This window comes from Erpetoichthys calabaricus, chromosome 16 (genome assembly GCF_900747795.2).
Source record: "Erpetoichthys calabaricus chromosome 16, fErpCal1.3, whole genome shotgun sequence".
In the NCBI taxonomy this organism is placed as follows: domain Eukaryota; kingdom Metazoa; phylum Chordata; class Cladistia; order Polypteriformes; family Polypteridae; genus Erpetoichthys; species Erpetoichthys calabaricus.
The window spans coordinates 95,590,393-95,612,945 of NC_041409.2; the positions used below are offsets into that span (position 1 = coordinate 95,590,393).

Below are 22,553 nucleotides of genomic sequence, written 5' to 3' on the forward strand. Positions count from 1 at the left end.
TGTTCAGTCATTCAAGTGTGGCTGACAAGAGCAGAGAACAAGAAAATGAAATGGAGAACATTACGATAAAAATAGATCTTGTGCTGTCTTAGTGTAAAACTGTCAGCATTGAACTTTCAGGGCCAGGTAAACAGAGGTACCAGTGCAAAATCCTAAAAATCAGAAATGTTATTATTTGTTTATTTATTTATTTATTTTTGCTTTTCTTAAGTGGTTCATTGTTCCTCAGGACACTAAGGACACGTTAGTATTTCTGTCTTTAGGTTTCACTAGTCATCCTCACAGAAATGAAGTCTTCAGGTTAATACCAACAAGAAATATTTAAAGGATCTTAGAGTGTGTGTGTGTGTATAAGGTATGCAGTGATCACTGTAAAGTACAGCATCCTCTACTAGAGTAATCTGGAAATGCATTTTGAGTTGAATTGAATTGAAAGCCTTTATTGTCATTGTAAAATAATTACATCGAAATTATGAGCACCTCTCCAACTGGGAACAAAGAGCAAAAACGACACTACTTTTCATAAAACACAAGCAATACTACAACACATAATACAAGATGGAGAAAAGGGAGGGGGGTGTTCATGATATAGTATAAAAAGTAAACCTCAAATTTGAACAAGGGGGAATCATGAAAACTGAACAAATTCATTTAAAAAATGCATAGTCTTCTATTAATTTTACTAAGCTTAAAAAAAAACAAAGAGCTTCCAAGGAGTTTGAACATGGCTAATAATTAAACTACATAGAGTGCAGAAAGATATATACTGTACATCTGGAGAAAATTAAAAATGACAATCTGGTATAAAGAAATAATACCAGAAAGGATAAAGAAATTAGAATAGGAAAAGAAAATTCAACATCCTTAATGAAACCGGAATGAAGAAAAGTCCCTGATATTCTTAACGTTTCTCTGATATCTCCTTATATCTCCAAAGATTCACATTGTAATAACTGACTCTCACTGTTAGGTCCATGTTGTCTTTTGTCATGTCTCACAATTCATTTAAAAAATGAAACATTAGGTGAGAACTGGACATTGAGTGTGTGGTGCTGCTCAGACTCCTTAATTCTATCAATGCAAACTGTTGGGTATCTTAAGAGAAGTTATGGCGTCATTAGACAGAGAAGGAAATGTCATCAAAGAAGAGACAAAGAGAGACAAGGACCTGTGGAGTAGACTTCTTCACTTACCTTTCACAGTTAACTGCACTTCATCACTTTTTTTCTTGTCCTTCTTCTTCCCTTCCTCCACCTCACACCAATAACTTCCAGTATGGTTCTGTTTAGCTAAATTGATTTTGTGCTCATTCTGTGGAGTTTTTTTAATCTCAGATTTCTGTCCTTTCTGGAATGTGTATGTCACTTTTGTCCCTGTCAGTCCACTCTTAGACAGACACCTGAGGGTCACAGTGTCCCCTTTCCACACTGATGTACTGGGCAGGACTCTCAGGATTGGCTGACTAGGGAGCTCTGTGGGGGCAAAAAGAATTTAAACACAAAACACTGAATCTGTGACAAAGTCAGCTACGAAAACTGTATGTGTAAGAATAAAAAGATGAGTCTGGACAATCATATTATGACATAAAACAAATGAAATGCTGTACATGTCATGACTCAACAGTTTGCTGTACTTTTTATTTAAGAAATGCCATTAAAAAATTCTGACTTGTTAAAATGGTTATAAATATAACAAGGCCTTAATGACAATTCCTGGCTTCTATACACTCCATGACATAAACACTCATGGTGGGTTTGGTATCCCCCATTGTGCATGTCAGGGTGTGATCCACAAGCTGCCTTTGAAATATTTTGAAATGTTCTGAATTTAAATGATATGTTGGTTTGAGAAGAACTGCTAGACTTGGCCTATGCTTCAAGTTATAGCTAATGTGCCTTCTCTGTGTGAAGCTTCCATGTTTTTTCCTTTCTTCTTTTATTTTGTATTTGTATGGTTTTCCTTCCCAGGTCAGACTGTGTTCCTGTGTCACTTTCTCCATCTTATAGCTGATATTCTAACACAGGTTTACACTTCCTGCTGCTGTGGACTGGAGAAGTGGAGAGCAGAAAATGAATGAATGAAGAAATGGATGAATAAACATTTTCTTGCTTGCTGCCTTCATTTATTTATAAAATAATAAATGGAAATGGCCTATTATGAAATACAAGTTCAAGTTCAAGCACTTTATTGTCATTGTGTAACACAACGAAATGACTTTTTGTGACAGCCCCAAAGTGCATTTAAAGAAAAGTCAAATAATTCCAAATATGTCATATACAGTGTTTAGTGATCAAGTAACCAGAGCAAATTATTATTGCTCAAAGTACAGCAGCATAAATTGTTATTGCACCTGTTAATGAATAGTACATTCCATATTCTATATTGCTGCGGTGGGTTGGCACCCTGCCCAGGATTGTTTCCTGCCTTGTGCCCTGTGTTGGCTGGGATTGGCTCCAGCAGACCCCTGTGACCCTGTGTTTGGATTCAGCGGGTTGGATAATGGATGGATGGATATTCTATATTGTATTACATTAGTATATTGCACATTACCAATATAGCTTATTGCACATGTTCAATTAAAAATGATCTCAGACTGAGGAGATTCAGAGTTCAGAAAGTTTATGGCAGATGGGAAAAAGCTCTTTTTTAGTCTGTTTGTGCGTACGCGGATTGACCGGACGCGTCTGCCTGACAGGAGGAGCTCAAACAAAGAGTTTCCAGGATGAGTTTTGTCCTTGAGAATGTTTCTGGCCCTTCTCACACAGCCAGTCTTATACGAGAGTTCGAGTGATGGCAGTTCAGTCCCAATAATGGCCTCTGCTGTTTTTACGACCCGCTGCAGGGTTTCTTTAGCAGCCTTGGTGCAGCTGTTGTACCTGCAGGCCATCATGCAGTTAGTTAAAATGCTGTCTATAGTGCATCTATAGAAATTAACCAGCAGCTTCTGGGGGAGGTCAGCTCTCCTTAGCTTCCTGAGAAAATAGAGGCGTTGTTGTGCTTTGCCTATTATAGCCAAGTTGTTGTCAGCCCAGGACAGGTCCTCTGAGATGGGGACTCTTAGAAACGTAAAACTGGAAACTCTCTCCACAGCATCTGCATTGATTGTTATCGGACTGTGATTGGTCTTTTTAGTGGTCCTAAAGTCCAGGATAACTTCTTTGGTCTTTTTGGTATTTAAGACCAGGTTGTTGGTGTTGCACTATTCTTTCAAATTCTGAAACTCTTCCCTATATGCAGCTTCACTGTTGTCTGTTACAAGCCTGATGACAGTTGTATCATCCGCAAATTTAACAATAATGTTTGATTGGTGGATGGGTTGACAGTCATGGGTGAAGAGTGCATAGAGAAGGGGACTTAGTATACATTCTTGCGGCACACCAGTGCTCAGGGTTAGGGTGGAGGATGTGTGTTTGCCCGTCCTGACAGACTGGGGGGCGGTTGGTGAGAAAATCCAGTAACCAGTTGCATATGGACGGAGCAAGTCCTAGTGCATAGAGTTTTTGGATCAGCTGGTTAGGTATGATGGTATTAAATACAGAGCTGTAGTCAATGAAGAGCATCCTAACATAGGTGTTGGACTTTTCCAGGTGCGAGAGGGCAGCATGTAGAGCCACACAGATGGTGTCCTCAGCTGATCTGTTTGACCGATAGGCAAACTGGTGTTGGTCTAGATCAGCTGTGTTGGAGGCTTTGATGTGAGTGATTACCAGTCGTTCAAAGCAAGTTGCCATGAAGATGGTGGTTAATAATTTTGTTTTGTGGGTTGTTGTGTTAGAAACTAAAATTCAGAGAAAGGCTGAGTTAACATGAAAAAGTCAAAGTTCAAGTAACAAGAAAACAGTTAAATACAAACCGGATATACAGGGGATTACACATACTGAGGGCACGCTACATTTACTGACAACACAGCATTCAACATCCCTGCTGCACCACCTGACAACCAAGTGCTCAAGACCCCCGATATGTCTTTCTCACTAACTGCATGACTGTTGAGGAAATGAAGACCACTCTGCCATTTTGAAAAGTTAGTATTTTGTTGCAAGCTGTTGGAAATGGACACTTCAAGGAGATGGCTATGGAATGGCACTGACAAGTTGTATCAGCCTGACGAAACACCAACAGAATGAACTGGCACTCCATTATGCAAATGAGCGGCTCCAGCACATGTAGTAGTGAAACAGGACAAACTTTAAAAATCAATACAAAAATAAAAGAAAATGTAATTCTGGCCAAGCGGAAGGTTGGTATGCTCCATGTGAAACGTTGGCACTGTATTTGATCGTATTCAGCTCTGACGGGAGAGTGTCCCCCGTGTGGGGAGAAAAGCACATGTCTGTGATATCTCTGGCAATTAGCAGCTACCCTCTAAAACACACGTAGCTCTGATCTCTCTCTCAAAAACATCAAACGTTACTCCTTAACAATCTCTAGACAATAATGTCTGTTGAACAAACATGTATCGCTACCTAAGCGGAGGCAGGGTGCGCTTCAACACATGGCGAGACGTAGACCGACTCAAACGGAGGCTGGTGCATGAATGAGGAAGGCCCCGCCCCCCTTTCCCTCAGCCCTTTGCATCTCTCTCAGATTTGCCGCAAACGAACTATGATACTTAGCGTGATGAGAGAATTCGCAAAATCAACTGGAATGTTCAAGCAAATTAAAGAAAAGAATGCAATCTAAATCTGTTAAGTAGTTCTATCATGAAAAGCGGACAGACATACAGACAGATGTTGAATGTTATATATATATTGTGGGGGACGACTGGGTATCATGCCCAGTTGGGACGCCTGGAGGATGGAAGGACCTGGAGAGGAGCAGTACCTCCCCTAGAACACGGGAGAGCAGCAACTCTGGTGGGTGTTGGGGCCACGGGAACAGATCTTAGAAGCTCAACATTGTGGGGACCCATGGCCACCACCAGAGGGTGCCTGGATGGTTAAGAAGCCATGGTATGCAGCACTTCCGCCACACCGGGAAGTGCCGCAGGAAGGTCATCAGGGAGCACCTGGAGCACACCCGGGTGTATTATAAAAGGGGCCACCTCACTCCATTCGGGAAGCCGGAGTTGGGAGGCAGAGGACAGAGCTTCTGAGTGGAGGAGTGAGGACTGTGAATTATATTTGTGCTGATTTGTGCTCGGTGTGTGAAGTGCAAAGGACTGTTAAGGAGAGAGCTGAAAATAAAAAGCGTGTGTGTTTTGGACATCTGGCTGTGTTGGTGTCTGTCTGTGTCCAGGCATCTTTCACAATATATAGGTAACATTAAATATTATGCAGACTTATATACTTAGCTTGCATACTTGTATTTAGCACACACACGTATACATTTTTTAGCTCTTACTATGAACTGGACAACAAAGTGCTTTATAGGTGTGTTCTCATAATGTACGAAGCACCTATTGTGAAAGGCCATGTCTGTCTCTCTGTCTGTCTGTCTGTTGACATAAAACAACTCAGCCCCCCATTGAGATTTGGCACACTCACTCTTCAAAGACAGTTCAGTTTTCACTCAGGTGTCTCGAACAGCTCGTGCTGTACAAAGCTCTAATATTTCAGTATCTCCCTTGGTGAATTTGCAAACTCAATCATCTAAAAGAGGAAAAACGTCCCGTATGACTTCAGCTAGGAATGAGTTTACTTCTTCAGTTCTACCTTGAGAGCAGGTTGATTGAACTTGTATGTTGTGTATATTTGTCTCTTTTACTCATCTAACAGCAACTCGGATGTCCAATGCAAGTAAATGTAATGCTGGGCAGAGCGCAGGCACCTTGGATAATAGCTCCCTCTCCTGGTGCGCCAGATAAATTAACTAAATCAAAAAAAGTCACTTCTCTGGAAATAATTGGAAGGGGAAATCGGTTATTTAAACAAACCTAAGACTGAACTGAAGACTTGAACAATATTATCTGCAAATTATTACTGTAAAGAACCAACGTTATCAACCTGCAACTAAACTGTGCTTTGATTAATTAATAACACTGGACTAGTGCATAGGGCTGGTAAAAAATGGACTGTGGTGTCGGGAGGTGGCTAAGTTCCCTGATTTTGGGCTCCCAGCCCCTGGATTTTCAGTCCCAGATATCCACGAACCGTTGTGACAAACCCCTGATCTTCTTGCCCATTGTGTGCCTTTAATAAACCTGTTATATAATAAAACAGTTCCTTTCCAAGCTCTTAATTATTTATATAATTTTAACAAATTATTGTTTATTAACTAATATTAATAGGAACATTAGGAAGTTATTTCAGTTCATTTTCTCCTTTCATAGGTTAATATTGATACTGATATTTTGTGAGTGTTGATCATTTTGTATTAAAAATTATTTTTCAATTTCTAATTATTGGATTCTGCTCTGTTGGGTATATTTTCAAAAATGTTTAACAAAACTGAACAACAATCAGTCACAGACCCTCCACCACTAACACATGTCAGTTGATCCCATTGTCACATCACTTGAACTGCAGTAGGTTGAGTATGAAAGCCATTGAGCCACCACAAGTCTCTTTGTTCTCTGTTTTTAATTTCATCGTAAAGTGCCGTTAAAAAGCTCACGTTTAATGACGTCTAATAAAATATGGAATTGTTTCAATTATCACAATTATTTTTGAATTTGACTCATTTGTACAAAACTATTTATTAAACAAAAATGTAATAATTGACTCTTGGATAAAGCAAATAAAAAATGTGAAATGCTTCAACTTTCATATCAGTTCATGCCGAATGCACCAGAATGTTACGCCATGCAGACAGTGTCTAACTTGTTAAATGTAAGCACGACTACAGCTAAAAGCCAAGAAGAACATCTGAGCTAAGGGGACATTTGCATCATTCAGTGGGCAAATGTTATAAATAATACTTTAACAAAATGTTAAAAAGTGGAAAAGCTATCATGTGTGCAGGTCTAGTCAACTGGCAACTTTAGAGCAGCCAGTTGTGGTGATGAGTGAGTGAGCACTGACAGGGTCTGTCGCCATATCCAGAGTCAGGTCCACCTGATATCGGAAACAGGCTGGTGTGACCGAAAAGAGAAATAATCAAAGGTTTAAGACACTCAGGTCTGCACAGAAAGACCTAAGGTGAGGATGGGGTCATCATCTGTCCATTCCACAACAAAACAACATTTATGTGCTCTGTTGTATTGAAATCACTTCTACTTCTAATGCATCTTGTGATGATCTTTGCAGTGAAAGTTTCTATTGAGTATTAATTTTAATTGGAATTATCCTGTGTTTAAGTATAAAAATCTTTTGAATCACATATAACTTCACCTTGTTCTTAATATATTTGCAAATGGGAAATATTTAAAAATAATCCAAAATGTGTTTAAGAAAAATAAATATGCTCTCTAAAATGATACATGATTTAAGGCCTGTGCCTCAGTGCGGCCTGCTGTACAATAATGTCTTGTCTGGAGTTGAGTATCGGCCTAGTGCCCACTGCTACTCCTGTAATTCTTCATCTTTACAGTGCCAAATGATAAAGGAACTTTTTAACAACTTGACAACAGACCCCAACACTTTGGTTTGTTGTCTTGTAATAATAATATGTTTTTTGCATTGCCCTTGCATGCTGCCTCATATTTTATCATTTTGTATTTTATATTTTCCTATTTATCTTTTGTATTCTGTGTTGTATGCTGCACCAATACTATAAAGACAATTTCCTAGTACACATTAGTGTATCTGGCCAATAAAGCAAATTCTGATTCTGATTAAGCAACTATCGTTTTTTGTTTTTTTTTGATGGGTTGATATAAAATGGCTGTGGTGGGTTGGCACCCTGCCCAGGATTGGTTCCCTGTCTGGTGCCCTGTGTTGGCTGGGATTGGCTCCAGCAGACCCCCGTGACCCTGTGTTTGGATTCATCGGGTTGGAAAATGGATGGATGGATGGATATAAAATGAGAAGTACTTACTGACATTGTCTGGTCTGTCTGTCCACATAAAGTATTTCAGCTCCCAGTGAATGGGCTGTTTCGAAATTTGGTAAATATATTCTTCAAAAGAAGTGAAGTTTAACCTAAAAAATCCCTTCATAAGACTGTTGACCCAGAATCCCATGCAATTACGGTGAAGTACGAGACAGTCTCAGGGTGATGTGTATCGTCTTTACACTTGTAAGCCTGAAAATCACTCAAGACGGTATTCTGCTGCCTTCTAGTGGATGAAATAACACCATGCTGCAAAAGAATCATAAATATTTCTATGCCTTTTGCCACTCTGTGGTATCGCATCAGTATTCCTGAGTGGGACGGAGGCTCCAACTAAAAGCACAATGGCAAACGAAAACTGCAAAGGCAATTTTAAAACAAACTGAAATGGAACCATTACTTGAATTGAACTATAGTGTTGAGAATGGGAACTGGTCCTCAAAGTGATGAAGCTGATGCATGAAATGGTACTATACAACCAAACCGCACATGGTATGCTTGGTGAATTTGGTCACATGATGCTTCAGTGTGGTGACACTGTAGCTGTGTGACAAGGAAAAACAATTGCGATTGAGAGCAAGGAGAAGCAAGACATTAGGCCCCTAAGCACTGTTCACATTGCTGCAAAAACTGACCAACAGGCTGATCACCAAATTGCTCTTCCTCGGTCTCAGCCACTCAGCATGCATGTGGACTTTATGACCAGCCGCTCACAAGCAGTCAGGTTAGGACAACACCTCTGTTCAAGCCTGATACTCAGCACTGGAGTCCCACAAGACTGTGTGCTACATTCTCTCCTTTCAGCTTTGTACACATAAGACTGCGTACCCGTACATGCAATTATTAAATCTGAAAATTATATAGCAGTGGTAGGGCTGATCTCAAATGGGGATGAAGAAGTCTACAAACTGGCAGTATGGTGCTCAGGAAACAACGTGTTACTCAATACCAAGAAAACATAAGAACTTATTGTCGGTCAGGACACTTTGTGATGACATATACCCTCTTAAATTCAAATCACTGTGGTCAAGAAGGCACTGGAGTGGGTCTACTTTTTAAGGACACTTTAAAAATTCAGTCTGTCCATCTATCTTTCATATAGTGCCTTTCCCACTCCTCGCAAGCTCCGTCCTCTTCCACCTGCCTTTGGCTCTCTGAGTGGAGTGAGGCGGCCACTTTTATCTTGCCCCGGATGTGCTCCAGGTGCACGATGACAAACTTCCGGCAGCACTCCCCTATCTATCTATCTATCTATCTATCTATCTATCTATCTATCTATCTATCTATCTATCTATCTATCTATCTATCTATCTATCTATCTATCTATCTATCTATCTATCTACGTTCTTTTAGGGTTATTAAGAAGACACAGTCCCAGTGAAACCTGACAAGCCACTTGTGGACCTGACACAGCCAAGAAGAAGTGGGCCCAGTCCAGATTCCACCTGGTTTCAGGTGTGTTTGGCTCCATTTCTTTATACTACCAGGTGACTCTCCATCAATGTTTTATAGGAGTCAGGTTCAGAGTGTCCAGTGATTTAGTAGACACTTTCACATTCCTGTCTCAGTCCTAACTGAACGTCCACCAGAGTGGATTTATTCAGCTGTGAGCCTCAGATGGTCAGCTGCTCTGGTGTCCATCACCATAATGAATGTTATTGTCACATTACTGTTCTGTGTCTCCAGCTGTGTGTGACATTGTGTCTGGTATGAAAAAAAATTTTCAAAACAGAAATTACATCCGAAAGACAGCATTAGAGTGTGTCGTTGATGGCCAGGGCCCTTGCCCGGCCGGGACGCCTCTTTCTTGGAAGGACCAGGGGAACAAGTGTGAACAGAGCATTACCTTCCTCGGAATGCTAGATGGCAGCCCTCCTGAGTGGCAGCGGTGCCTCGGACTCCCGCAGGGCTTTATGGGAGATGAAGTTGGATACAGCCCTGTTGAGATCCGGGGGCACCGCCAGGGGGCGCTGCAACAGTTCCTGAGCCCGTGTGGGCAGTTCTTCCATCAGACCCGGAAGTGCTGTCGGAAATGGGGCAACAAGCACTTGATGCATTTCTGGGTGCCTTATATAAGGGCCAGTGGACAGTACACGACGAGCCAGGATGAGGGAGACAAAGCATGCCAAGGAGGAGTGGAGGAGAAAGAGAAAAGAAAGAGAATATTGTGTTTAAAGTGTGCTGTTTTTGCGCTTGGGACTGTGCTGTGTATTTGTGGGAATGGAGAAGATGTTACCCATGAATGAAGAAAAAGAAAATAAAACCAGTGTGTTTTTCTAAGTGTGCCTCCCTGCGTTCGTCTGTGTCAGGTTGAGTGGCTGCTACACCCTCTAGAGTTGTCACAAATGATAAAGAGAATATAAAATGAAAGCTTCCTGTGTGCTTTGTGGGAGAATCTTCACATTTTTTGTAGACCTCATAGAGACACTAAAGCAGAATCACTGAACCTGCTAAAGAAGCTGAACCGCAGTTCAATGTAAATGGCATTCAGAGAACTGAGCCTCATAAATTGAAACACAAGTGACCACAAAAAAGTGAAATTGAGCTGATTATTACCATGAACTTGTTAATAAATTCAGTAATGGGTTGAAGTTTCTGCTCAGTTTCTTGTTGGTGTCTTTGCCGTGTCAACTTAGAGAAAGTCAAAGATACAAGTGGGAGGTATGTGACTTTACAGTTGTTTTCTGAACAAAATGAATTAAAAGAATCTATCAGCCTTTCAGTGAGATAAACTTCCATCATGTGAAGCCACAGAGTAGCCATATTTTAAGGTGGCCTCTCTACTGACCCATCTGTAGTAGACAGAGAGTGACTGCTGCTTAATTCTCATCTGTCTGTATTCACGTACTTACCCAGAACAGTCAGTGTAACATGATCACTGTATGGGGATGTGTAGTGATCGTTTTTAACACCACACTGGTATGTAATGCTGCCAGGCTGATCCACTGTGACTTTTTCAGTCTTCTGGCCTTGTGATGGGTGACCCCCATTTCTGTACCACCAATATCTCCAGCCTGTAGAGTCACTCCTGTCGCTTTCATGGCTGCATTCCACGGTCACTGTGTCACCAACATACACCGGCTTTTCTCCACTACTTATCTTCACCTTTGGCTTTTCTGCAGGGAAGAAGAAATCAGAATTACAGACTTAAACAGAGCTGACTGAGACGACACCCCTGCTGCATTTACGCTGATAACAGAATGATGTAATTCTTTAATACATTTTTAAATTTCTATATTGTTGAGTATAAGGTAGCTTTCAAACCAACCACTACCATGAATTATTTCACAACCCAACTATCATTTCAACGTGAATTATTGAACAGTTCAGTAAATGTCAGTAAATCTTTATCCTTCTGGATCTCACCGCTGCATTTGATACGGTAGATCATGATGTTCTCCTCCATCATCTTCACTCTATAATTGGACTTTCTGGCATTCCTTTGGAGTGGTTCGAGTCCTATCTTATAGATAGGGCTGAGTTTGTGGCCCTGGGGGATGATAAATCTCGTACCCACACTGTCACTTGTGGGGTCCCACAAGGATCAGTCTTTGGGCCAACCCTTTTTAATATCTATATGCTACCCCTGGGTCACGTCATCCACGGGCATAGAGTTTCATTCCTTTGCTATGCCGATTTTACGCAGCTCTATGTGAGACTGGATTCAACTTCTCTTACACCTCCATCAACTCTTTCCTCCTGCGTGGATGAGATTGAGGCTTGTATGTCCGAGAACTTTCTTAAGCTGAATAGCACCAAAACTGAAGCTCTTTGAATTGGTACCCACCATCAACTTAGTTCCTCCGTAAATTGGATTTCCTTTTCTGGTCATACCATTACTTTCCCCCCTTCTGTTACTAATTTGGGTGTCAAATTAAACTCCCATTTGTCATTTGAAACACATGTCCATCACCTCTGTAAAATTGCATTCCTTCATCTCGGAAACATAGCCAAACTCCATCCCTGCCTTTCCCTCTGTGATGCTGAAAAGATGGTTCATGCCTTTGTCTCCTACAGGCCGGACTATTTTAATGCTCTCCTCATTGGGATCCCCAGCAAGAGCCTTCAAAAGATCCAACAAATCCAAAATAGTGCTGCAAGGATCCTAATGAGGGTGCGGAAAAATGACCATATTTCACCAATCCTTCAGTCACTTCATTGGCTCCTTATTCACCTCCGTATTGAATACAGACTTTGTTTTCTCACTCATCAGTGTATCCATGGAAATGCTCCACAATATCTTAAGGAACTTTTTATATTTCAATCCACTACAAGAAACCTTCGTCTTGCAAATACCCACCGCCTTCGCCCCCCTGTGACCGAACTTCATACAATGGGTGACCGAGCCTTTGCAGTTGCTGCTCCACGGCTCTGGAATGCCCTACCAGAGAAGCTGAGAACACAGCAGATTGTTTTAAAAAACAGTTAAAGACTTTTCTATTTAGGAAAGCATATTAACAAAATTGCTCTAATTATTGTTTTATCTTTGTTTTTATCTGGCTGTGTCTTTTTAAAATTTTTTTATGTAGCACTTTGAGATTTACTACAAATTTAAAGTGCCTTATAAATAAAATGAATTATTATTATTATTATTATAATTAAATGGAAGTCCATAGGCTAGTTGACAGAATTCAAAACACTGCGGCTGTCACCAAGAAAGAACAAGCAAAGAAAACAAGAAGGGAAACGTGACCAGTTTAAGACCCTCAGGGTCATCCTCTGACATATTTTGTATTTATTTGCTGGTCATGTCATTCTTTTCCATAAGGGTGGCATGGCGGTAAAGTGCTTAGTGCTACTGCCTCATCTCTGTACAGACCAGACTACGACTTCTGCTCCTGGTCGCTGTCTGTGTGCAGTTGCCATGTTTACTTGGTGCCTGTGAGTTGTGTTATTTCAGGTACTCCAACTTCCCCTCCACATTCTAAAGAGGTTTGGTATGTTGACAAATCTAAAACAGCTCTGTAGTTGAGAAAACGTGTGTGTGAATGTAACCTGTGATGGGCTGGTGCCTTGTTTGCCTTACAGCCGGTGGCACGAACTGGACAAGATGGTTAGAAAATGGATGGATGGATGGAGGCTGAGGAGGTGGTCTAGACCCCTCAAGGCTACAGGTTCAGTGCCACACCAAATACTCATTTTGTGAACCAGAGAAATCACATAATCTGTTTGGATTATAGCTTTCGTAACAAAGATGGCATTGTATAATCCAGGCCTGGTGGGCTGCTGTGGCTACAGGTTTTCATTCTAACCCTTTTCTTAATCAGTTTTCTCTGCTAATTAACTCCTTTCCCCTCCATTTCAATAGCCCTGTTTTTATGATTTGGCCCTCTGAGTTGATTTGATTCATCATTAAATGGCAGCCAAACAGGAATGAGACATGAAATGAACCAACAGATGACCAGCTAAACTGGGGCTTCAAATTCCCACCAGTTTCGCTTTCTAAGAGAGAAGCCGATTCTCACTGTTTATTAAACCCATTCCTTAATTCCACAGCTTGTTGCTGCTCTCATTCTGCTACAGCAAACATTTCCAAAACTTTTGATTTTTCTGCTTTTTCTAAGAACACTGTCAAAATGTTTTGGTGACCTGAGCAGATCAGCCTTACTGAGACCTTCACCTTTCTTTATTTCCAGATATTGTGTGATGGGCACAGTTGAGCTAGTCATGTGGCAGCTTGTTTTATGTCTCATTATTGTTTGGCCACTAATGAAGAAAAAAGAAACAACTAAGGGGCCTGAGTTAATTAAAACTAAGGCAAAAGAAATTAATTAGAGGCATGAACTGATCAGTAATTAAGAAGATGGCTGGAATGAAAACCTGCAGCCACTGCGGCCCTCCAGGCCTGGAGTCCAACACCCCATCTGTCATATGATGAAATTTACTGTAAAACACTGTTAAATTATTATTTTTCTTTTTTTTTTATTAAAATACATTCACTTAAACAGCATTTATGTTGTAGTAGTGAGTGCTGGAAGACTGGATTTGAATTTGAACCCAGTCGCTGTCAGTACGGTGTATGCATGTTCTCCAAGTATCTCTGTTCCTTCTTCACTGGGTATTTTATTTTTTCCCTTCTCCCTGAAGCTGACTGTGTTAGTTTGACTGTCAAACCTAAACAGGTCTGTTGTAAGTGAATGTCCTCTAAAGGACTGGCACCCTGTCCAGGTTAGTGTAATGACTTACATCTGATACTGACAGAACTGAATTAAAGTAGTTGAAAATGGATAGATGGGATCACGTAATTATCAGATTAAGTGAGGCATGATGCTCCTGTCTAAGCTCACATTGACTGTTCACGAATACGCCATTTTTGCACTAAGTATTCCTGACATCACTGATGGCTGGGACTCGTCTCAGAACACAGAGGAACAGGAGAAGAACGAGCAGAGCAGGCCCTTCCCTTAATGTGGGCCGTGACCTCCTCTTCTACATCTTCATCTTGAACAGTTCTGGTAATGGCTACCATCTTCTACAGTTCTGGTAATGGCTAGTGCAATTTTCTGTACTGTGGTCTGCTGGGCTAGTAATGTCACTTCAGGAGAGGCCCAAAGAATTAACAAACTAACTAAAAGTCAGGCTTAGTTACGAGACGCACTCTGGAACCCCAGGTAGCAGTAGAGGAGCAGAGAATAAAGACAACATTGAGTGTCGTTGTGAACAATGCTGCACATCCTCTTTGTGACACACCAACACTGAGGACTTTCAGCCAATGAATCATTCAGCAGACAGTGTGTCAAGAAACACGATGGAGCTTCTTTATACCAACAGCTGTAGGCCTGTATAATGTCTCACTGCAACTGTGACTGCTAAGTCAGAAGTTTCTTTTTTATTCAATTTTTAAGTTACTGCAGTTATTAGGACTCTTTTACTGGTCCACTATACTTAATAAGTTCAGCATGACATGTAAGGCTAAATCAGCATTGCTCAGATCAGCAGCACACTGCAGGACTTGCTCCGACTCAGTCCGTATTCAGTCATACAAGTTTGAAACGAGAGAAAACCTGACCACCCTGAGAAAGAACACAGAGACCCCAAGAAAATGTGCAAACTGCAAAGACTGGAATGGGATTTGATCCCTGAACTCACAAATTACAAGTCAGATGCTCTAGCCAGTGGAATGCTTTATACGTGATAATCAAAGCCAAAACAAATTAAAAAGTATGAATTTTCTACTTTATCCTCGTTAGTGTGGACAAGATCTTGATGAAAGGTGAAGAGCAGTAGATGTCAAAACTCAGAATTCTTCACAATAAAACGGTTCAAAACTTTACAAAGGCTGCCTGCAGAAACTTCAGCCACATGCCAGGAGATTTCTGAGGACTGAAAGACACACTGAGGGCTAAGGGCTGGTCAGTCATGGAGGCACACATTGTGTAGCAGCTACTTGTTGGCTGCCGGTCATCAGACTGTGTGCATAAGAAATGGAAGGAGGAATTGCAGCCACCATAGATGGGAATGAGTTGGCTTCACAGACAAATGTAACAAAGTGGCTGATGGCCTGCTGTGTTCAAGAGAACCCAAACAAATAAGCTTGATGGATAGTCTGACAAAAGCAAGAAAATAAAGAAAAATAGCTAAGCTTTCAGCCGAGTCACTTAACCAGACCGCTGCCAGAGAACCTAAAGAGATGCAGCTTTACAAGATGTGCACAGGAAATAAAACAGAAGTCAGGCCAAAGTTAATAAAAATGAGCAACACAACCTGAAATGATGGAAACCAAAATCGGAAAAAACAAGTCATTCACTTCATACAGGCGCCTAACATAAAATTAGTTTTGTTTTCTCCTCTTTTTTGTATTCTTAAAATAACAGGGAGTCAGGGATGCCAGCCATTTGATATAACGAGTCATTTGTGACATTATAAACACTTTGTGATGGAGCAAAGTGTGTGCTAATAATATCATTAATTTAAAATTCCACAAATGTCAGCCAATATGAGTGAAGTAAAGGAACAAAAATCAGAATAATGAACTTTATTGATTACAGAGACTGAAACAATCAGCATGCAACTGTTGTGGAACAGAAAAGCAAAATTAGAAAAGCAAATGAAGAGTGAGACATAACGGTGTACTGATGAAGTCAGAGAAGAACTGGAGAGAACACGATAAGAACTTGCAAACACTGGAGGAGAATCAAAGAACAGCTGAGCAGAGACGAGTGTGAGACGTAGACTGAATGTGGAAGTCAAACTGCAGAATGGAAAACCAGTTAACTTACCTGCATTATGGACTGAAGGCATCACTGCAATCAGACCTGAAAAAAATGAAAAAAAGATGTAAGAAGAAGAGAAAAAAGGAAGAGATCAGCTTGACACTTTATGTATCAGGTCTGAAATGTCATATGAGAGGGGAATAAGTTTGTGTTGAGTTAATATAATTCATAAAACAGAAGGGGGTCTGGTGGGAGTGAAGATAGAACAAGAAAACAAGAAAGAGAATTCACTAAAAAAGCAAACAATAAAAACACAAATAGATAGATAGATAGATAGATAGATAGATAGATAGATAGATAGATAGATAGATAGATAGATAGATAGATAGATAGATAGATAGATAGATAGATAGATAGATAGATAGATAGATAGATAGATACTGTTTTCTCCCTGACTTTGATTACTGATCATTGATTAGGCTTCAATGATAGATAGATAGATAGATAGATAGATAGATAGATAGATAGATAGATAGATAGATAGATAGATAGATAGATAGATAGATGGGATATTTGTACATAAAGGATAATTTTTTAGAACAGCCCACACAGGCTTGTGATTCAGTGCATTTACATTTATATTTTGTAATCAGTATATTCCACACTCACAATAATACATAATGATCTTGTTTAATGATTAATATAAAAAGTATGAGCTTGAATATCAAAATGAAACAAAACTTTATTTGTATTTTTATGTTTAACTTTCTCAGCTGAACAGACAATCCAACTATGACCTTTGAGTTAGAGACTATTGTTACAACAACGAAGCAGGCTTTGGCTATGCCATCATTTAACATTTGTATTACTTTTGATTACTTTTGTATGTTTTTTTCTCCAATTGCATTATACAGCAAATATTTTAGAAGTTTAGCAGTAGATTATAATCTCTTTTAACCTATGCATCTACCGATTGTATTTTCCTTGAATCACTCCAGCACTGCTGCTCTGAAGAAGCCACAGAGAGTCGTGTCACATCTCAAGTTCGTTCTCCTGCTGTGACTGTGAGCTGCTCTGTTGCATCATGTAAATGACTATTAAAACATGCAGTGCCAGAGTCCTCTTCACAGACCACAGCTCAACTTTTAGCCATGTTGCACCATGTTGTGATGTGAAATTTTGCATACAAGTTGATAAATATTTTTTTGTCTTTATTTGTAACATAGGCAAAGCAATGTAATATTTGTGTTACATTAGTGAGAAGCATTTATGTTTATCCCCCCCCCCCATTTTAGGAATGGGTCTCTTTGATTTAACGAGAAAGTTTGGGGTAAGTGCCTCAACGTGTTTCTTTGCTAAAGCCTCTCTCTCAAACCCCACACAAAGCCAGGCTGCCTAACTGCCAAGGTTTACCTTAACATATGGTTTGGGTGGCAGGTGTGAAGATGTTATATTCCCCTATTGGTCTGAATTCTGCTGTTTGGAATTGGCTTGTATCAAAAGCTTTTAATTACCATGACGCCCTATTGGCTATAGGGGTTGGACAGAAAACCTATAAATTTGCTTGCTTTACCCAGCTCTCACTCTCTCTCTCTTACCAAACTGATGAATGACCATCTCACACCATGAACTGAAAAGGACGACACAATGAAGGACACAGCTCGGCAGTCATATTGAGACAGGCATGCAGCCTGTTCTGAACAAAGCTGACCACAAAATGATGCCTTAACTAGAGACATTTTAAGTAACTAACAAGTCTGTGTGCCTCCTGAAACTACACATCACCATTCATCACGTTGTATGGTTGCCAATATTCAAATGTACTTTGCATACTGTTATTATTTATGAATATTATCAATAATACATTATTTAAAGTGTCACTTAACTCCTGCTTGTCTTTTACTATACCTAATTGCCTGAGGTTATAGATGTAGAAGGGAAGGTGGGGAGAAGTTATATGGTACAATACCTTATAAACAGTGGTAAGACTGGGAGATTTGAGGCATTCTGACAAAGGCTACATGTTAATAATACAAAAGGGGAAAGGAGAGTAAAATTACTCTACCATAAACAAAACACACCATCAATCTGGATCACCAAAATTCTAGATTTTATTTCTGTCTACAACAAGATCTTGGACTCCTGACTATGAGAACTTGGCATGTGTGCATTAGCTGATCCTGACCACTGTCACCTCACAGAGTAATGTGCTGTGACACCTGCTGCTCCACAAGTTCAGATATGATGGTGTGTCCAGCCACAGCTCCAGCTCCATCATTTGATTTACTGACAGCATTAATGTTAGAGGCCTGATCACCAGTAGTGATGAAACATCTTACTGAGAAGATACCTTCCTAATGGCAGCCGTTTTTCCATTAATGTCCAGACAATCAAGCAGTTGTTCATTGACTTCAGAGAGGATGTCTAAGATTAGGGAGAATGCTCTGGAGAGATATTGTAGTTTAAAATGTCTGAGATTCACTATAAACTAAACCCTGAAATTGGCACAACATATCTAGAAGTCTCACCAGTTCCTTTACTTTCTCAGACCAATGGATATCTCCATCTGTTGTTATCACCTTCTACAGATGTAGAATGGAGTGCAGCCTTTCAGCCCAGTGCCACAGGGCAATACAGAGGGTAATGAAGTCAGTTTTTAATTTCATAGCCATGCAACTTCTTTCTGAACAGGATATACAGTAAGTAACACACACTACCACAGAAAAGCTAAGTGTTATTAAAGATTTCTGCCATCCTGCAAAGTCCTCCCCCCTCCATTCTGAACCATCAACACTTGCACCAGTATGGTCAGGGACAGTTTTTATTGTTTAGTCATAAAGTTACTCAAGGGCTGCCTGCCCTGACAACTACCTGAGCTGATGTGATGTGTATTCCTTCAACTGTACATACAGTATGTTGTTTAAAAGTGTTTCTAATGCATGACATTGTATTCACTGTCTGCTGTTGATATTGTGCTGCTGTCACCAGTCTGTATGAGACGCACAAGTTAGGATTTAATTACACTGCATGGACAGGACAATAATGTTGAACTTGACCTTAAACTTGGATGAGTAAACGACCAAAGTTCTGGTATCTCAAGAGTCAACTCAGCAAACAGGAGAGCAGTTTATGATGAAGGTCGGCTCATGGATAAATCAGTTTGTGTGAGACTACGTGTGCGCTGCTGTGTTTTCTATCACTGTATGGCCCCAAATGAGACAGATAAAGACATTTCTAACATATAAAACGTATAAAACAAAAATATAATATTTATTACAAAAAATAATCTGTTGAATATGTCAGCCCAACAGTTGCACCCCATTTCTCTAACTCTTAATACCAAACTAATGTATTTGTGATAAGCTGACCCAGCATGAAAATATGAAAAATACGAATATTTCTATAAAGGGAACACATATTTCCTGCAATTGATCAGACTTGACTTGATTTTGACCATTTCCCTAAGGCTAATCTTAGGAATTCACCTTAACTTACTTTGAAAATCCAATTGAAGTTTGCCAGAAATCAATCTTGGTCCCCGTAGATCTGGGATAATAGCAGTGTGCCACTTACTGTATGCGTCTGACGGCTAACCCACTCCATGGAGTTTACTTGAGCACATTTCTCTTTTATACACATTATTAATATTAATATTAATATTGCCCTTATTTTCTGCACATTACTATGTTTTTGCACATAGTTATTTTTTTTCTGCACTAGTTTCCTAAAATGGTGCCATGTTTGTTGTAGAACTTCAATCGACCAGTTGGAAAATCTTTCTACTGCTTTACTGGAGTGCCAGTGAGTCCCTACAATGTTCCTCCATGTCTCTCACACTAACTTGCTCTCATACCCCACACCTCAGATATTTCCTGTATTACTACATATTGCACACAGCTCATTTTTGTTCTACACTGCTTGTCTAAAATGGTGACATGCAGAACATCACTCCACCAGTTGGACAAATGCCCTGCTGCTTTATTGGAATCCTTACCAGAGCGCCAGCGAGTCCCTACAATGTTCCTCCATGTCTCTCACACCAACTTTCTGTAATACCCCACACCTCAAATATAAGCAAGTGCACTGAATTTTCTTTTTGCAACTGAGAATGTATTTTTATTATCAAGTCCATTTTAAAAATAAATACAAATTTCCAGTATCTGAAATTGATAAAAAAAATATCAAAACATGCAGTTAAAAATGAGACCCATACTTACAAATCAGGAGGCAAAATTCAAAGGTCTGCATCCTGCACTTGTCCTCAAGTGAGCACCACAGATGATAAAAATGAACAACATCAGCAGTCAGTTGCAGTCTGTAAGTTTACAGGAAATGACTCCTTTGAATGTGTTAAAACATCTCAGTGATGCCACCTTTTTTTATACTTCTAGTTTTCAGTGTTTTAAAATACTGTAAATTTCATGGTGGCACAGTGGGTCGTGCTGCTTCCTCCTGCTCAAGTCACGTTTTTTCTCCCACATCCTTGCGTGTGTTTTAGGTTAATGGGTGACTTCAAATTGGACCAAACAGGGTAAATGTACCTGAGTGTGCCCTGTGATTGACTGGCATCATGCCCAGGACTGGCTCATCCTGTATGTCTTAACCGGTGGTCACTCACGACTGCATAGGCAATATAAGGAAGTGGTGCATCTGTGCATCTGTGGCACAAAAAAAAAGTGACATTTGAAACTCACAAGATCAAAAACGATGAAGAGACCCCACGAGGGGCAGTGAATCTAGCATGCAGTTTTCTTGTCAAGGGCAATAAAATGTCTTCAGTTTCCTGTTTATGATGAATACTATTTCAGTCTAAACTATTTTTGCAGAATTACAAGAAGCAGCAGTAATGCCAGTAATGACAGTAGAAAGCAGCTCCGTATTTAGAAGCCTTGGTGTTATTTGTTTCCTTGGTTGTCTGTCAAGTGAATGATTATTCCTAATTCAAGTCACCCAGAACCTTCACATTTAGACGAAGTGCTCAATGCAGACAGATGCTAAAAATTCACAAAGTAACACTCATCAGGATGCACACTGTTTTTATATTCTCAAAGTTAATAAACAAGCAAGGCTCAAAGGCCTGGAGGGCAAAGAAACAGGCTTGTGTGTCACATAGAGCTGTTTGGAAAGGCCAACAAGACAGGGTGACAAACTTCAACACAGCAACACCAAATGGACAGTGGGACGGGAAATACAAAGATTTCTGCACTTAATTTTTCATTTGACCTCTTTGTTCTGTAACACTTATAAACTATAAATTAGAAATTTGTCTTTCTATTCCGAAACAAACAATAAAATTACTGAAACTCCACCCTGAAACTGACATTGACCTTCGGCATAGTCAGCTTTATTTCAAATGTGTGTGACATGCAAAGCAACAACAGCCGTGCACAGCAGTGTGTTTACACACACACAGTAAAACAAAACCAAAGAAGAAAACACTAAGAGACCACAATCACCATGAATTAAATGTTACAAATACAGAAGAAACACTCACTGAAACAGCCCGAAATCCTGATAAATGTGATGTGCGCTTAAAGAGCTTCACTGCATCTTTGGTTTTTCAGTCTCACATTTTTATGGAATCATTGTGTTCACCCCACTGAATTAAAGCTGAAAGTCTGCACTTCAACTGCATCTGAGTTGTTTCATTTAAAATTCATTGTGGTACTGTACAGAACCAAAACTAGAAAAAAGTTGTCTCTGTCCAAATATTTATGGACCTAACTGTAGATAATACAGAAATGATCAGTGTATGATAATAGTTGTTTAAGACATGTGTAAACAATGACAGGTCAGAATGTTTCACAGCAGAAGGATATCAAGAGTGTCAAAATACTTCAAGGTCAGTATGAGATTTTCAGTTCTTTTCTACTTGCACACTCATCTTTGCACAATGTTCCACTTTACTGTGCTTCATTGCATGAATCATTTTCTCACCTCTTCTTGTGTATGATATATGTGAAAATTGCAGGGGATCTCAAATAAACAAAGTGATGGCACTCAGTGCAAGAGCCTCGACTCTTAGCCAGCTACTGAAAACCTCTGAGCTCAGAGTTTACCTTCTCCATTTCACTGGCTTACATCTCTCACATGGATGTTTCAGTTTATAAATGTCATCCATCTATCCATCCAATTTTTGAACTCAATTAAAATCTTTTTGGAGTCATGGGGGATCAAAAGCCTGTCCTTGCAATGTATAATGCAAGTCTGGAAGAAATTCAGAACAGAAGACCATCTTGGAGCTCACAGAATATCACTTCTAATGAAGAATTTCAAGATATCAAAGAACAAAATGGATCACCTATGGGACATGTCAGGAATGCATAACATCACACAATCTGTGATAGGGATACACATGTGACTCAGACCCCAGAAGTGGAATTCAGTGATAGTGACCCACCTTGTTCAGAAATTGTCTCTGCTAGATGTGTGAACATGTCACAGATTAACATGGGAAATGAACTTGAT

General features: G+C 39.9%; 2 protein-coding genes across 2 annotated transcripts in view; both read right to left on the bottom strand.

Annotated features, from left to right (window-relative positions):
- LOC114642592 (immunoglobulin superfamily member 1-like) overlaps positions 1-22,553 on the bottom strand; it is a 253,600-nt gene that overhangs the window by 160,023 nt on the left and 71,024 nt on the right. The window lies entirely within an intron of this gene.
- On the bottom strand, positions 1,035-20,673 carry LOC127526052 (Fc receptor-like A). Its single transcript, XM_051920047.1, has 4 exons — positions 20,303-20,673; positions 16,152-16,187; positions 10,785-11,048; positions 1,035-1,472 (listed from the first exon to the last, which is right to left on the bottom strand). The coding sequence occupies exons 1-4, from the start codon at positions 20,331-20,333 to the stop codon at positions 1,186-1,188; spliced, it is 618 nt and encodes a 205-aa protein (XP_051776007.1). The 5' UTR covers positions 20,334-20,673; the 3' UTR covers positions 1,035-1,185.

Coding starts and splice junctions, on each gene's coding strand:
- LOC127526052 (XM_051920047.1), bottom strand. CDS start 20,333: ATGCAGACCTTTGAATTTTGCCTCCTGATTT. Junction 16,188..20,302: donor TGAATTTTGCCTCCTGATTT/GTAAGTATGGGT, acceptor CATTTTTTTCAG/GTCTGATTGCAGTGATGCCT. Junction 1,473..10,784: donor TGTTACACTGACTGTTCTGG/GTAAGTACGTGA, acceptor TTGCCCCCACAG/AGCTCCCTAGTCAGCCAATC.